Source organism: Bactrocera dorsalis, chromosome 2 (assembly GCF_023373825.1).
Source record: "Bactrocera dorsalis isolate Fly_Bdor chromosome 2, ASM2337382v1, whole genome shotgun sequence".
Classification (NCBI taxonomy): domain Eukaryota; kingdom Metazoa; phylum Arthropoda; class Insecta; order Diptera; family Tephritidae; genus Bactrocera; species Bactrocera dorsalis.
The window spans coordinates 60,165,135-60,183,339 of NC_064304.1; the positions used below are offsets into that span (position 1 = coordinate 60,165,135).

General features: G+C 33.5%; 2 protein-coding genes across 6 annotated transcripts in view; one reads left to right on the forward strand and one right to left on the reverse strand.

Moving 5' to 3' along the window:
* LOC105234087 (tyrosine kinase receptor Cad96Ca) overlaps positions 1-17,674 on the forward strand; it is a 252,333-nt gene extending 234,659 nt beyond the window's left edge. For 4 of the 5 annotated variants that reach the window (XM_049449959.1, XM_049449957.1, XM_049449956.1 and 1 more), the window contains exons 10-11: positions 12,385-12,526; positions 17,248-17,674. In XM_049449959.1, the coding sequence (XP_049305916.1) occupies positions 12,385-12,526; positions 17,248-17,472 (367 nt within the window). In that variant the 3' untranslated portion in view covers positions 17,473-17,674. The remainder of the gene's footprint in view (positions 1-12,384; positions 12,527-17,247) is intronic. The other variant, XM_049449960.1, reaches the window with a different exon arrangement.
* The window catches only part of LOC125776665 (uncharacterized), a 263,872-nt gene that overhangs the window by 232,592 nt on the left and 13,075 nt on the right, over positions 1-18,205 (reverse strand). The gene's annotated exons all lie outside the window — the stretch shown is intronic.

An 18,205-nucleotide genomic window follows, 5' to 3' on the forward strand; every position in this document is an offset into this window, starting at 1 on the left:
CTGTTGGCCTTGGGGGTGGGAATTGGAATTGTTGGCGCATTTGGTAATGTGGTTGAAACATAGGTTGGCAGTTACGGTTAGGGAAAAGATGTTGATTTTCGAATGTATTTCGTTGCATATTATTTATAGGTTTGTTATAATTGGTTGAATGTTGGAATGTTAGTTCTGGGTAAAATGGTGTACTATTATTTCGTATATTACGCATTGGAGGGAGTGGTGGTTGTTGACGATGTTTATGGTTTTGGCGATTGTTCGCGTATTCTGACCTATAATGTTGATTTTCTAATTTCAAGCATAGGTGTAGTGCTTGTGGGAGGTCTGAAGGTTCACGAATACCAAGTAATCTTGGTAGATCTCCATTTAAACCACGGACAAAAGTATCAAGAGCTTGTCTCGATAAGTTTGAGTCAGAAGTCTCATGGACTCACTTCCAATTTCCATGCAGCCAATTTTATTTAATATTAACGATAAATGTGCATAGACTTCCTGATAGAAATTCTGTATGGTATTTCTTCCCTGGATAAGCGCAGTCATTTGGTACTCTAACGTTCCTAAGTCACGTTTGTCTGCGTAATGTAATGTTAGGCATCTTACTATACTATTCCAATTGAGTGGTGTGTTATACGACTCTAACGCTATATCTGCATTTCCTACTATTTTGTTCCTTATGACGCTAAGGATGCCATAATATTTGGGTGTTCCTGCCATAGAGCTATAAATTTGCAGTACTCTATCGACACTTTTCTTCCATGAAATAAATTCTGCGGGGTTTCCGGAAAAATCTCTTAAACTTCTCACAATATCGGGTATTTTGTCTAACTCGTTTAGGTTTGCTCTGTATCTTTCTTCTATGGTCTGGTCGTTTCCATAGTTAATGTCTGCGTTGGGGTTTATTATTGATTGTACTATATTTCTACACTGTTGTGCACAAATAGACGCTATTCTGTTCTCTAGGTCTTCTGCGGACATTTGGTTTGAGGGGGAATGGGGATTTGGAACGTTAAGAAGGGGTGGTCTTACTAAATTGTTAGGGTTAGCCATATTGATTCGCAAGGTTAACTATAATTTAATCTTCGTTTTTATTATTAATTTTTATTTAATTTTTTATTATAATTTTGTTTTTATTTCTTATTTAATTAGTATAAAGGTATGGTATCTCTATTTACTATTGAAACGTTTTTTTTTTTTTTTTTTTTTTTATTTTTTGTTATTACTATAACATCGAAAATATTAAAATAATTAATGACTTACAATATTAGGTAGACCTGCTGCATTGTTTTATTACTTGCTGCTGATTCTGATGCTGTTGCTGTTATTGGTGATTAGTTTTGTTGTTGATGTTTCTGATGTTGTTGTTTTCGATGATGAGTTTCGTTGTTGCTATTTCTGATGTTGTTGTTATCGATGATTAGTTTCGTTGTTGCTATTTCTGATGTTGTTGTTATCGATGATTAGTTTCGTTGTCGTTATTTCCGATGTTGTTGTTATTTATTTTAAAATGTTCTCTTTGCTGCTTGCTGTTTGCTTTTTTATGCACAAAAATGTTTCTCATAATTTAATTTAAAAAAAATGTCATTATTTGATTGTTTGTTTTTTTTTTCTTTTAATTTACCGCACCGATCGCTCGAATTTCGTCCTTTTTGCATATGTTGCTACTCGGGATTCGGTAACGACACTTTATCGCGCGGTTGCCTGCGGACGGACACTACAGGCAAGGGTTTTCACGAAAAATTTTTTATTTAAATTCTCGCGACTTTAGCTCGGGCGCCAGTTAATAAAATACTTTTTATATTTTTATTTTAAAAAGAATTTTATTTTATAATATAATTTTTTCCGTTTATTTATTATTATTTGTTGGGAAGACTATGTCTTCTTAATCCAACCTCTTTTCTTAAGTATTATTATTTGTTGGGAAGACTATGTCTTCTTAATCCAACTTCTTTTCTTAACTATGCTTATTGACTACCACTTAACTACTGAATTCAAAACTTATGTTAAAAATTAGTAAAGTGTGTGAGCAGCGATCATCACATGCATTGCAACGTGACCGTACATTCAATGCAGACGCTATGTCAGCACTTTTGGGTCGCGCGAGTTATATAGTTTGAAAATAAAAGAGCTTCGGCCTTTTTTTCCAACCGTATTTATTGAAATGAATCTTAAGACTAACTAACTTTACATTCCTTATTAGTTTACATACTCCTTATTCTAATGCTAATTGTACTAACAATCAAAAAAGTAAATTAAGACCGAATGGCATTCTTAAGAATTCATAATGTCCTTACGGAGTAGAAAACGCTGTTTTCTTCCTGTCGTTTTCATCTACCAGTATTTGATGAAATCCTTTCGCGAGATCGATAGAGGAAAAATATTGTGCTCTTCCTAGTTTATCCATGATACCATCGATATTTGGTATCGGGAATTTATCGCTAATAGTAATTTCATTTAATCTCCTGTAATCGACGACGATACGCCATTTTTTATTTCCGTCTGCATCCGCTTTTTTGGGGACTATCCACAAAGGGTTGTTGTAAGCAGAGCTGCTTTCTCTAATCATATTATGTTCTAACATTTCTTTTATTTGTTTTTGTATTTCTAATTCATGAACTTGTGGATACCTATAAATTTTCGAATAAATGGGTCTATCGTTTGTTGTAAAAATTTGATGTTTGATTTCATGCGTAAAAGAAAGTTTATCTCCTTCTTTGAAAAATAATTCGTTAAATTCTTGTAATAGATCTTTTATCGATTGGCTTTCTTCGATATTTAAATGATTCAAGTTTAAGTTTTTCATATCACTGAATTCGAGTGCGCAAATTTCCGTTTTTCCATAAGGAATTTGTTGATCAAAATGAATTATGCTTGCTAATATATTAATAAACGTGTTTTCTACATCAATTTTAGCTTTAAAAGGAATAAGAAAATTTTGTCCTATAATAGCTTCGTATTTGTTGCTGTTAAAATCTATTGCTTTCCATGATAAAGTACCTAAGACGTTAAATTCTTTCGGAAAAGGTGTTACAATTTTATATTTTATTTCATTAATCCCGTTGATAGTTCCATAGCATAACGGTTTGGAAAGTTTTTCCTTTTGAAAATTTTCGAATAGGGCGTTTGGTTTTATGATGCTGGTTGTTGAACCTGTATCTATTAAGCATTTAATTCTGTGATTTCCTATTGTTACTGTTATTATGGGGAGTTGAGGGTTTGAGGCGGTGTTAAAAAATTTACTTCGTTTTCTTCACCATTGCCAATTTCCATCAAATTTGAATTATTGGACAAACGACTTGTACTTGGATTGTGTTCGACGCTCATATGAGAGCTTTTAGTTTGTCTCGGTAAATGTGGTTGTATTTTATTTGTAGAATTGTTGTACCCGTAATCGTAATTATTCCGATTGTTGTAATTGTTACGATTAAAATTTGTATTACGTATGTAATTGTTATTGTTCCCGCTTTGTTGTCTATTGTCGTTCGTTGATTTGGTTTGCCTATTGTCTGAAATTTTATTATGTTCGTAAGATTTATAATTTTTCTTGAAACCTTCGTAATTTGCTTTGTTTTTATCGACATACTTTCGATGTCTATAATCTATCGCTCTTTTGTCCTGCAGCAATTTTAACTTTGAATATTTTACTATTATATCATTTAATGTTTCCGTTTCGGTTATATGTGCCCTTATAGGCCCATCGATTTTCTCTAGCAGTATATCAACAAGGTCCCTATCTACATTTTCAGGTTTGTAAATGCCCGGTTTTAAAGGGTCAAATATGTATATTTCATTTATTTCTGCCTTACATTTTTCAAAAATTATAAATAATTCATTAAGATTACTTACTTTGACCGTCCTACAAAAATTGAATACCTCTGCGTATGTCTTCCTCGGACGAGATCCTTGTAGAATTTTGGCCTTAATCGCTTCCCACGATGAGTTGTCCTCCAGTTCTCTCGTTCTTTTCCCAGCGGTGCCCAGTATTTTTTCGTTTACTATAATGTTGATACAATGTTGGATGAGCTCCTGGTCTGTGCCGCAGAGAGAAATATTGGTTTCGACCGCTTTAATGAATGCTTTTGGATTGTGATGGTCGTCTAGTGGCTTCATTCTCCGGAATTGGTCCATGATGTCCCTTGGTGACATTTGAAATCTGTAGAATGGTGGTTGTTGATTCATTTGTAGTTGTAGTAAATGTTGAGCATGTTGTTGTTGCATTTCTTGTTGTTGGGTTTGTAGCAATTCTTCTTGCCTTGCGATAACCCTTTCCAGCTCGGCGATGGTTTGGTTTAGATTCTCCATTGTAGTAGTAGTTGTAAATAGGTCGTTTTAATTGTGGTTTGAAGATATGGTCCGCGAGTATTTCTTTTTGGACCAGTTGTAGAAAAGTAGATGTATTCTCCTTTTATTTAGAAAACTTTTAAACGTTCTAGAAACTTTTTTATTTATATTTCGTTTCTATTTCTGGATGCACATGAACTTAATTATTTCTAGGCGGCTGTCCTTATTATTTTTCGCGTAACTGTATATATAGCCTTTGCTTTTAGAAATTTTTCATTAGTTTTTTTTATTTTTATTAGCTTCTGGTAACGCATAAATATTTTTTTTCTGTTTTCAATAGTTTCACTATAACCAGTATTACTTACACTTTTATGTTTTAGAAAGTTTTTTTTTTCAAATACTTGTTAAATTGTTCAATTTTCACAAAAATATTTAAACTCTTTTCTTAATATTATTTTTTTTCGTTTTCGTTTAGTTTTTTTTTCAATATGTATTTGTTTTTTGACACATTAATAATATTTCAATTCTTTTTTTCTAATATTTTTCGCATGTGAATATTTTTTGCTTAAACTGTGAATTGGTTTTGTTGGTTTTGTTTTTAACTTGCTGTTTTTTTTTTTTTTTTTTTTTTTTTTTTTTTTTTTTTGTTTGTGGCGGTTCACAAAACGGTTTCAAAGAAAATGTAGTTGCTTTTTCCGAAACTGTGCTTTATATACCACAAGTTCCGTTCTTACTGTTTTAACGCGTGTTGCAAGCTGTAAATTTTAGCTTTGTCGATACTGTACTTTTTACGGCATACTATTTTGTTTTATATTAAACAGTTTTATTTTACTGTTTTTCGATTTGGAACTGTGCTTTATATATCGCAATTTCCGTTGTTACTGTTGCAAGCCGGAAATTTCTTAAATCTTTGTCGATACTGTATTCTTTCTTTGTGATACGTGACACTAGCACTTTTTGGACGACTTGCAACTTTTTGTAATTTTTTTTTTTTTTTTGTTTAGCACTTATTTCGCTTCTCTCTTCAAGATTTTAATGCTTTTTGTTTAACGCTTTATTTTCACTTATTTTCAACAAAAAATTTTCTAATTTTTTTTCCACTGTAGTGTAGTTTGAGTTTGAGTTCGATTTTCACCAAAAACAAAAAAAAGGTGTTTTCTTTTTCTAAGGTGTTTTTTTTTTTTTTTTTTTTTTTTTTTTTTAATTTTCACTAGAGCTTTCGTTTTTTATAGATTTTTGTACTATTTTCACGCTCACTTTTTTTGTAAAATGTATACTTTAGTATTTATTTTAAACTTTTTGCACTATTTTTTCGTTTTTTTATAGAATTTCTTGCTATTTTCGCACTTTCCTTTTTTTTGTAAAATGTATATTTAACTATTTATTTTAAACTTTTTGCACTTTTGTTTCGTTTTTTTTACATATTTTAAACTTTTTGCACTATTTTTTCGTTTTTTATAAAATTTCTTGCTATTTTCGCACTTTCCTTTTTTTGTAAAATGTATATTTAACTATTTATTTTAAACTTTTTGCACTTTTGTTTCGTTTTTTTTATATATTTTAAGCTTTTTACACTATTTTTTCGTTTTTTATAGAATTTCTTGCTATTTTCGCACTTTCCTTTTTTTTGTAAAATGTATATTTAAGTATATATTTTAAACTTTTTCACTTTTGTTTCGTTTTTTATGGGATTTTTTTTTTTTTACTATTTTCGCACTTTCTATTTACTTTAATTAAACTTTTTTAAATATTTTCGGCAAAACGATTCGATTCCTTTGATCTTTTGATCAAAGTTAACCCGACTGCGCCAGTTATATAGTTTGAAAATAAAAGAGCTTCGGCCTTTTTTTCCAACCGTATTTATTGAAATGAATCTTAAGACTAACTAACTTTACATTCCTTATTAGTTTACATACTCCTTATTCTAATGCTAATTGTACTAACATTCTTAGTTAGTTCGCTTCTAATATTAGGCTTAACTGTATTATCATTCGACATTAGCTTATTTACTTATATATACTTATTTATATATATATGTATGTATATATTTATGTTTTTAGTTGAGTTGGCGTTAGCATACCCGAAATACGCTCACTCTCTTATTCCACAGCTAAGGCTAATGTGGAACCTAATTTTATGTTAGTGAGCTATTAAGCATTTACTATATACATACATAAGTATATATTATTACAAGGTGTTTAGAGTATAGGAATGTAACTCGCGTGCAACGATCGGAAATGGACTAAACAAAATTTGGGACGTAAACAGGAAATGATAGTCAGCGAAAGTGTAGCAAAAATATGCTTATACGTTTCGTAATAATTATTGAGAAATGTAAATATGTTTGGTGAGAAATGTAAATATGTTTAGTGTTAACTTGCATGTAAGAAACATACGATGGTTCTAATAATTTTGTTTAAGTATAGAAATATGCTTTTGTAAAACATTTGCTTTCGTAAACATACAGACAAATGTGCAAACGACATAATATATGTATGTATGATTGTTTCGCATTTTGCTTCTGAATATCACCAAGAAGTATAACTTCTTCCTCGCATATACATAATATTGCTGTGATAAATTTAATTTCTTTTAGTAAGAAAAATATTTATTTGTATAGTATACGATGTTAAAAGGCATACATACATCTTCTATCCTATCTTGTGTATCTGCACATACTCATATGAGTGTATGTACATATGTATATGCGCACACATGTGAATATGTCACCAAGCAAAAATTGAAACATTGTTCTACAACAGCAACAACAACAGCATAAGCATGGCAACATTGTGTTGTGTTGTTGTGTCGGCCGAGCTGTGCCGAAAGTAACGAACAAACGATCGCCGATTGTCACCGCTTCGCTTGCTGCTCGAACATCTTCGCAAACAAGGTTGCGTCAGATTCATATTGAGCAAGGTTGCGAAACTTGAATTTAACGCAACCTTTTCCGGTGTCGTATAATAAGTATAACTTCAATAAATAAAGAAAGGAAAGAAAAGGAAGCCAAATCGGCAACAAACACATCAAGAAGCAGAACGAGCAAACCGGAGACGCTCCTTGAAGCGGCGTATATTCGGTCAAAAAGCACAAGCAAGTAGTATTTCAAACAAAACAAAAAATTTAAACATATTACGTATGCACACAAACACGCACATATTGTGCAGGATTATATACAAAGGTTATTAATCTTTTTTTTCTTTTCTGACTATCGCTCGTATACACAAGTATATACTAACGAGTACGAAACAATAAATAAAATATAAAAAAAGCAAAAAAATAATTAAGAGCACAACTAAATAAGAACCGGGAATAAGCAAAACGAAATACGCGTTCGTAATTTAATACATTGCATACATAATACACGTATTTATTGTTATCAGTGTACTCTAAGAGATTTTTTTTCTCTTATTTTCACCTCTTATAGTAACTAAATGAGCGGAGATTCTTAAGAATCTAATTCATCTTAAAGTGTCGGCATGCGATACAGAAATATTTCATGGAGGTTATGAATAATGGCGCAAGCGCAAAAATTTTATCACCTCAGATACAAAACAAAGGTCAAGCAGGCGTAATAGTCAAACAGTTCGCATTAAATGACTACAATTTCAATTTGGCTTGGGAAGTTCTAAAAGAACGATACGAGAATGAAAGAATATTGGTCGACAAACAAGTGACCATACAAGTACTAATGAATATAGCAAAAATTCAGAACAAGTGAAGAATTCATAAAACTTCAAGCCACTGTTTCAAATTGTTTGTCAGATCTATCGACACAGAATATTCCCACAAACAATTGGGACCCCATACTCGTTAACATATGCTCCGTGGTATTACTAGAAAAATCGTTGCTTTTGTGGCAGCAATCGCTCCTATCACTAAGAAAATACCCAACGTGGCAACAAATGAAAGATTTCTTAACTAAGTACCTAATTACTCAATTTCATGGAAAGAGCTGATAAAAAAATGGTCAGAACTAAAAACGTTCAACACGACCTAAATCGTAGTTTCATTAGATCCCAAGCTAGTAACAACAACAATTTAAATAGAAACTTTTTTCAAGAACCAATCGTTCACATCCGAACAAAATAAACAACCTTTGCAAAAAGTTTAAAAAATTAAATATTAACGAGAGAAATAATTTTGTCAGAACCAAAAGACTTTGTACAAATTGCCTATCACATGCGCACAGTCTTAATAATTGCGAAAGCAAAGTCAATAGCGTATACTGCCACAAGAGGCATTATTCAATGCATTTCAATAACTTTTTCAGCACACCCCAAAGTAGCACTTTCTTAAAACGAGCCACGGGCTTAGTTGCAACTGCAACTCCCGAAACACAAAATCCCGAATTTTTCCAAGAGACACCATGCTGCTCAAAAGTATTAAAACTCAAACGCTACGCAGCGAGAATCAAAGTTGGGTACTACTACCCACACTCTCTAAACTGAGAGCCCTAATAGACCAAGGTTCACAAGGATCATTCATATCCTCTAGGGGACAAAATAGGCTAAAACTACCAACAAAACAAGCCAAATACGAAATTGTAGTACAAAACTGAAATAAAATCTGTCCCATTACCCTAATTTCCCCCCAAGCGGATAAGCGCATTCAAGCAGATGCCTGATAATTAAATCCTTGAACGATTTTCATCGTTCCCCCGAACCCTAAGAGTAGCCGTCTATATGTTCAAGTTCATAGAGCGACTTCAATTTAAAGTTAAAGGAGCAATTTACCCACAATGCGATACAGTGACATACGTTACAAAAAGTAAAGGTAGCTCTTATCGCATCACCACAAACGCGTTACTTCAGTCGCGACATATCATTACTCAGAACGCTGAAGCCGATTGATAATAAGAGCTCACTCTTAGTTCTAAAGCCATTTTTATACACGAAAGGTATGTTTCGTGTTAATGGTCAGCTTGCTAATTCAAGCCTCACAAATAACGAACGCCACTCTATAATAATACCTAAGGAGTCTTCATTTGCCACGTTATTACTGAATTACATATATCCACACATATATTAATGCTGCACGCCGCATAGCGTCTGATGTTAAATATGGTACGCCAAGTATTACATTCCCCGTTTGAAGCCCCAAATCATGAAATGCATTTTATGTACCTTTTCAATAAAGGCCAAAGTGTCTCACTCTCATGAAAGGCTATGTGGCTATCTTTAAATGTTTCATGACAAAGACAGTATACCTTGAGCTATGTACTAATCTGACGACAGCGGCTTTTTTCGCGGCATTTGCTCGCTTCGTCGCTGGACGTGGCTTCCCATCAAAGCGATAATGGCAAAACATTCATAGGAGCCTAAGGAGCCATAAAAAAAAGTGTGTGGATTTTTTAAACCAAGTGTCCCCTATCATCGTACAAAAATACACCCTCAAAGTATCAATTGGCAATTTATACCCCAAGCGCTTCTCATATGGGTGATTTATAGGAATCTTACAGCTGAGCTTCAAATCTCATTTCAATAAGCTAGCCGGCAGCTAAAAATTTTATTATGAAGAATTCACGACATTTTTCACTAAAATCGAAGCCGTTTTCAACTCACGTCACTCTCGGGATCTTCCTCCGAGCTATCCTTATTAAATAAATGGGAAAGAGTTAAAATTCTCCATCATAATTTCAGTAGCCGATGGAAAGACTATACAAAGGACTTCCACAAGAGGTACCGATGGAAAACTACAGAAAATGCGCAAAAAATTGGAAACTGTGTCCTGATTCATGACCTTACACCCGAAACAACATAAATGGTCGATTATCATAACGACCCACTCATGCTGCATAACGTGGCAGCAATGTTCATATCCACAACAAAATTATTCTAATAACACTCTTCCATACAGATCAATATGGATATAGATATGCGACCGGCTCCGTCGACCCCACCGATTGCCAGAATGCGCCACCTTTAAAGAGTTGCCGCCTCAGCAACACCAGCTGGTCGTCCAGGCGCACGGCCACTGTTTTAATTGCTTAGCGCCTACCCACAACACACAAGAGTGTACCTCGGGCAACTTGTGCCAGATACATATGCATGTGGCACACCATGCTGCACCAAACCATTAGGAACAACATCGGTCAACATCCTGCCGGCCGCAATCGCACCTCAGGCCTCAGCAGCGTTACAGCCACGCTCCAGTAGCTGCAACGATTTGTAGGCTAGAATATTCGCCTAAAGGGGGCCAGGATGGCTAAATGAGCCTTAGTCGCTTGCCCCAAAGAACACCTACACACATCACTAACACGCTACACTCTCCTCGATATCACCACAATCTACATAAATTCAACCCAGATGCGAGAGCATCTCACATCCACACATTAAAATACACACACACTCGATGACACGGAACGAGATACCAGCCAACAAAAGGGATCGTCCCCGAAACACAGGAGTTAGTTTTTTTTAGATTAACTATCGAGCCCAGCTACGTTATAGTCACGTTGTGATTAGAGCCTTTGAATTGAACGATAGATATTAGGGGGATTCTCTTGCTCTTACAAGATTTCATGATGACACACAATGCAAAAATCCTATACGGAAATATGCAAAGTCAAGAGAGTGGGTGAAGAATCTAGTGGTATATGAACGGCTGATTCGATCAATTTATTGAGAATGACTATTGTGCATGATTATTTTGAATTGGCACACCTTCTGCATTCATTCTTTACAAAAAACTGTAACAAATTTTTATAATTTAAATAGAAATTATAAAATCTATTTAAAACTAACCTTTCTCAACATTTTAACGGCGTAATATGTCCTTATGTTAAATGACAGCTTTAACAGGGTTGCAAATATATTATTATGTGTCATTGCATGAAAATAAACATGGATTTTAGTCTGACATATTAGGTTGGAAAATATCTCCCTTACGCTACGCATGATTAGTTTAAATATTGCGTTCTATGGGTATAGACGTGTAAGCATGGAGTTCACTAACGCCGAAATTCGCGCTATTTTATAGTTTTCCTTCGTTAAAGGCAAATCCGGGAATTAATGCCGGGTGAAAACTGGCTATAACGAAAAGGCCCCTGGACTTATCCAGACAAGTTGCCAATGTATACTTAGATATACTTATACGCGGCTTTGATCTTTGCATGTTGCAAAAGTAGAAAATGTTCAATTACGCCCGATTATATATTCTCTCTTGTTTTGGCTAAATATGGAAAAAAAATCCTAATTTACAATGAAAATTTCTTTCTCAAAATATCAAATTTAAATCATCAGTAGTCTTAAATTTCGCTGAGATATCTCTTATCTGACGGTATAAAAAATATAAACATACATTACTGAAGTAATTTTTCTCATAAAATGCAAAAAACACCCTTTACTTTTCCGCGATGCTGATGACGGAATGAATGCCGTTTACTGACCAAAGGAAATTGCTGTTGATTGACTGGGCGGAATTGGAATTGATTCGCACTTAATATTTTTGACGCTGTGTTGCGATATCGGCGGACTTTGTCGCATTCTGTAAAAATAAATGTTAGCATCACCTACATACGTTTGGTAATAATGCATTTTACTTACCCCGATGAATAATGCGGTTTTCTAAAAAATAGCAGGCTCTCTTATAGCGCACACTGCCTTCCTACGGTTGCACCACTTTTTGAGACATTTCGTGAATTTCTTTCGAAAAGCATTCTCTCAAATTGCACCAACTCTTCTTGTGATTATGGCGGAAAACCAAAATTTAATTGATAGGTATGATCAACTTTAGGGCCATGGCGTAATGGTAAGGCACCATTAATTGTAAACAGTGTTGCCCGTAGTGTTAGTTCGATAAGTTGTGTAAAAACCATGGTAGTATGGTTATGAGACCTAAAACGAAACCTTAAATCTTCTTTTTTTATTTCATTTACCTATTAGCCGTAATGAAAAACATGTTTGCATACTTTCTTGTCATTTTATAAGAACACTCACCATAATAATGCAATTTCCTTTAACTTTTATTATTTTATCTTTTTGCTTTCAAAAATTATTTATTCTGGTCTAATAGGTACGGTAATATGTAGTATATATATAACTACATATAAATATCGCAAACACGTTCCAAATTCGTATTAAAATAACAATTATCAAAATTTTTTCGCAGATGGATGGCTATTGAATCCCTTTATGACAACATATTTTCCGTAAAATCTGATATATGGAGCTTTGGTATTTTGATGTGGGAAATAGTCACGTTGGGGTCAACACCATATCCTGGTATTTCTGCGGCAGATGTCATGCGTAAGGTACTATATTTACAAAAGCGGTTACAGAAATCGCTCGTTACAAAATACTAAATACAAATTATACCAAATAAATTATTTCAATGTAGAAAAATTTATGATATACTCTGTTATTAGCAATAGCTCAAAATGCTCGATATACGGCATTTTTGAAAATAGTTTGACATATTACTAGATATCTTTGTTGGTCAATTTGCAGTAAGATACCCTGAGAAATATTCCTTATAAAACTAATAATATTATTTAGATTCGATTATTTTAATCAACACTCTATTTATTAGCTTCGTTAAAAATCAATGCACTGGTACATAATTTCTATTAATCCGAATTGCTCATTGTAACCAAATTCGTAATCCAGGTTCATAAAATACGATTTATATCGGTATTCTGCTTGAGACGATTGTCTCATGTCTCTAATTGTCACAATAGTAATTTAGTGACTCTGTTAGTCAGGAGTCTCATTTTGGTATTCTGGCAGATAAAGTAAAGTAGTATAGTGTATAGTAGTATACTGTATCTGCCAGACTACCAAAATGAGACTTCTGACTAACAGAGTCACTAAATGAAGATTGTGACAATTAGAGACATGAGACAATCGTCTCAAGCTGAATACCGATATTATATTGTTGAATATGTGAAGTACATTAACGTTTTAACGAGTGTATATATTCTTAAACTATGAATTTTTAATCCGAAATAAATATATTACACAATTAAATAATAGTTAACGAAGGTTTTTCCACTCCACTTTTGCTCCAAAATCGCTATTGACATTGTGTACAGTTACATAATATCGCTTGCCGCTTTCATTATAAAATAGTATAGTATCCATTACGACTTTTATATAAAATCGCTTTCACTCTCACTTCATTCATTTCATTTAATCTCTGGCAACCCTGGAGCGAAGTGGAGAGAATAAAAGAGTGATAGATATAAATTCAATTGGGGTACTCACAACGTGTCATAAAGCATCGCTAAATCATAAAATCATAAATTTGTATGCTAGTGTAAAAAATTTGTTGTTGGACTGCATACTAAAATCAGTTTACGCAAATACAACTCTGAACGCTATGGAAGTTGAAGTGGGGTGAGATGATGAGTGATTAGGCTGTTACAATTGCTAAATGTTTGTCAGGAGATGTAAGACAACCTACTACCATTTTTTCTTATTGGAGTTACCACAGATAACCTTCATTGTTATCCAATACAAGAACCAAATTATATTTGCGTTATTTGTAGTTAAGCTTTACCTGTAATTTGGTGTAAAGGAATACACCAAAATCGGTAAACGTTTTATATGGTTGTTGCCACATAGTTACTAACATTATAAAAAATGTCCGAACGTCTCCACCTGATGGAAACTACGGCAAATAAACGTAATCATTATGAGACAATTATAAACCAACAATCCAGGCAGTTGGAAACAATAGAGCAATTGTTAATAAGTGGCGAAATTTATTCAACAGATGAGGAAGAGCTTGTCCACGAAACAAACTGCATCTTGAACAAAGGCCCTATAAAAAAAGGAAAACTGAATTATCTCCTCAGCTTCTGGTTTAAGCTACATCTAAAACAGCGTTGTCCACGGCCTATGCGCACAATAGCGCACGGACAGTGCCAGACACCTCACACCAACATGTCGCGACAAGTGTCTGTGAAAGCACGATTGTGCTACTGTATTCAACTTCGTAGGCAATCAAAGCAGAATTTTGCGATCAGTTGACGCTAGAATAACCAACACAAACATAACGTGCACACAGTCACGTTGGACAACACTGATCTAAAACCATAAAAGAAGTCGTAGGAAATCAAACAGAAAAGAAAGTCTCAATGATATTGACTGACTGTGAATACCAAACAATTTATAATACTACGAATAATGAGGCAAAAAAAAAAGCATTTACTATTCAGCTTCTAAATAAAAATACATATAAATGCAATACATCAGACTCTGGTGTTTAACTTTCTGTATTTATATAGAATATACCATGGTTTTCCTATGAAAAAAAGCAATCTCGACAAATTAAGGTTGTCGCTAAAAATTTACAGCACTTAAACGAGCCAGAGGCTCCTTCCTTCATAAAAAGGGATTCAAAGCTATAAACGCAGTCAACAAACTAAAGTGGAAAACGAAAGAGTCATTAGATACGTGATATGTCTCTGCTAACTACATAGGATGCGTAGTTGCGAAAGAATTGCAAAAGATTCGTGACCAAAGAACTGGTACAATGAAAAACGACCCACGTCCTAAAAACTCGATTGACAAAATGACACAAGCCTCCCAACAAACACAATACGCCAACCAATGGCTGAAAATAAAGTTTCAACAGCAAATATTCGCAAGTTTCAAAAGAGAATACTTGTTCAAATGATACTAGCATACTCCAACAAATCTTGGAAAAGATTACAAAACATAATGAGTTTACCATTGTACTTGAAAAGATCCTTCATAAATAATAATTGTGCACGAAGAGGAGCTGCGAAACATAAACCACCACGAAGAAAACCACATATCTACAGAAGAATGTCCCCTAAGACATCAAATAAAATGCGATATTTATATAGAACTGATCAATAACCATAAAAACTGATTTATAATAGGTGGCAGTTATAATTCACATACCCACTGGGGATCGAGACTTACATACAACCACTGACTGGGATACTTTAAGGAAATGCTATCCAATGCTATGCTTACACCAATTAAAAGAAACGTTACAACAAGTTATAAGTATACCAAAGAAAATAAAGAAATGAAAGCAGAAAAACGCCGATTACGCCGAAAGTGGCAACAAACAAGATCTCCATCTGACAAAAGTTGACTTAACAAAATGTTTACAAAATTTACCAATAAAATAAAGGCATTGAAAAATAAAACTCTTAGCTATTATCTGAAAAGTTTATCTAACGACCATAGGAATGATTATTCACTTCAGAAGTGTACAAAAATTTTTTCTCTTTACCATCATCCAATCAGAAAAGCAGACCAGACATAGGGCAAGAGCGATATAGAGAAAGCAAATGTTTTACGGAATACCTTGAAGATGTCTTCAAACCATATGACACATTTAATGCAGCATAAATGGAACCTCATACTTACGAGTATTATTCCGAAATTCCTCTTATAACTAACTAATGAGTATGTGCAGAAATAAAAAAAAACTGAAGTCTAAAAAATCGCCTGAGCTTGACCTTATTACCAGTGAAATACTAAAGCAGCTTCCTCACAACGTTATATGTAAAATTACTGCTATAATGAATGCTACTACGAGTACAAGTCTTCAATACATATCTTTTTATTGGAAAACTGTAGAGGTGATTGTGTTCAATAAACATGGTAAGAGCGCATGAAATTACTTCATATCTGTTCTGCTAATACTTTCAAAATTTTTGGAAAAACTGCTTGCTGTGCGTATTAACAACACTTGAAGAGAGGATGCAGATACTGGAGTATAAGTTTGGCTTTTAAAAAAATCATTCCACTATTGACCAAGTACATAGAATAATTCGAGTCATTGAAAATGCCTTTGAAGAAAAAAAGTTTTACGGACGTTTTCCTCGACGTGTCTAAAGCTTTTGGTATATTTCGCCATGGCGGGCTCTTAAATTATGATGCTTTTACCAAAAAAATATTACAATATTTTAAAATCTTACCTTTGCTTTAAAAGAAATAAAACCTGGTGTTCTCAGGGTAGTGTATTAGGACCCAACCTTTATCTACTTTTTACATGCCATCTACCACTCGATGACAATTGTACATTACAGCAACATTTCCAAATTATACTGCGGTTTTGCCCTGGACACAAAATACAAACCGCATCAATTGTAAGATTGCAAGAACATTTAAACAAAATATGTGAATGGACAGCTAAATTGCGAATAAAATTTAATGAAATTAAATCAGTACATATTGATTTCACATACAACAATACTAAATAATGCCTCTGTACTTAAACGCAATTACCATATCACAATACTGCGAATACCAAGGCATGATACTGGACACACAACTTAGATGGATTGCACATGTTAAAAAAAAGAATTAAAAATAAAATTTAGAAACATGTATTGGCTATTGGGTTGAAAGACCAATTCAGACCAGTTTGGACTTATGAGATACCACTTAGGGGATACTCAAGTTCTAGACCTTTTCGCTGTCACGATCTTGAACGCGATCTCGGAATTGAATCAGTTGCCGCAACAATCAACAAATATGCAAAGGGTCATATGGAAAGACTTTCTGACCATGTGCTCTTGTCGCTCAAAGTAAATGGATAGAAACGCTTAAGCCCAAAAAACCGTATCACCTTATACAATAGCCAGACTCTCCGCAATTTATACGCAGAGCATCATTAATTATTTTGTATTACACAATAAGTAAACATATTGTTCACTAGTTTAAAAAACGTTAATCATAAAACCATTGCATCTAAAAGAAAGTTTTCAAAAAAGTTTTATTAAAATAAGGTTTAATTCAAAATTATGATAATTGACACCTTGTACCTACCACTTTAGCAGTTTTAAGTTCTGAGAGGTCAAAGTAGTTGTTCTAAAGGCGTAGACTGTAGAAATTGAGGACAAATTATTTCGGTTGTATGTAAATATTAAAAAAAAACGCGTTTACAAATATTTAACATATGCCCAAATCTAAACAAGACATGACAACAAATATCCACAGTTTCCTTCACATAATGACGCTATATAATTAACTTCTGTGTTTTTAGGTACGCGATGGGTACCGTCTTGAGAAACCTGAACATTGCCGACGTGAACTGTATAACATAATGTATTACTGCTGGTCAGGTGATCCTAATGAACGCCCTACTTTTGTAGAATTGGTTCAAATGCTTGATAAACTACTACATACTGAGATGGATTATATCGAACTCGAACGTTTTCCTGATCACAACTACTATAATATTCTGAATCTGAGTGGCGAAAAGCTGTAATACTACACTACAGTTAATGTAGGTTAGAGTTTAAGAAATACTGTTCTAATAGAAAACAATGTCATTGCTTCTAACTTCCTTGAATTTTTAAAATTTGTTAAACACTTGTATAACTTATTTTATAAAAATTTTACTAGTTACTGTATTTATTGAATAAACTAATTTTTAGAAGAAGATAATATTATATATTTGAGGAGAATAATCAATAGTGTATGCTTCTTTTTATGGATCAAAAGTGAAATAAAAATACTTATATTAATTTGTGATATTCAAAAATTTTTATAACTATTAGAGTTAGTTACTAACCATCTAATTGGGCGCAAGTTCACATGTACATATCGCTCATTTGCTGCAAGACCGGCATAAATCAAAAAACGTGATTTTTGAGTTAATGATGCAGAATTGTTCGTTATATCATACTTCATGTTGAGTGAAAAATTCATATGAATACCTCTTATATGCTCCGCTTGAGAAGAGGTGTAAGGTTGAAGTCACCGTGTAAGGTTGTAGTCAGTTGAAAACTTTAAACGCGTTTTCTGGAGAATCGATTTTTTTGACTTATGCCGGTCTTGCAGCAAATGAGCGATATGTACATATATAACTACAAAACCTTATTATAACAAGTTTAGAAGATAAAGTACTGGTACAGTCGAACAATACGCACACTGGTAAAATGCTCGCATTATAAATATTTCAGATATTTATACCTATATTATCCATTAAGATCTGTCCA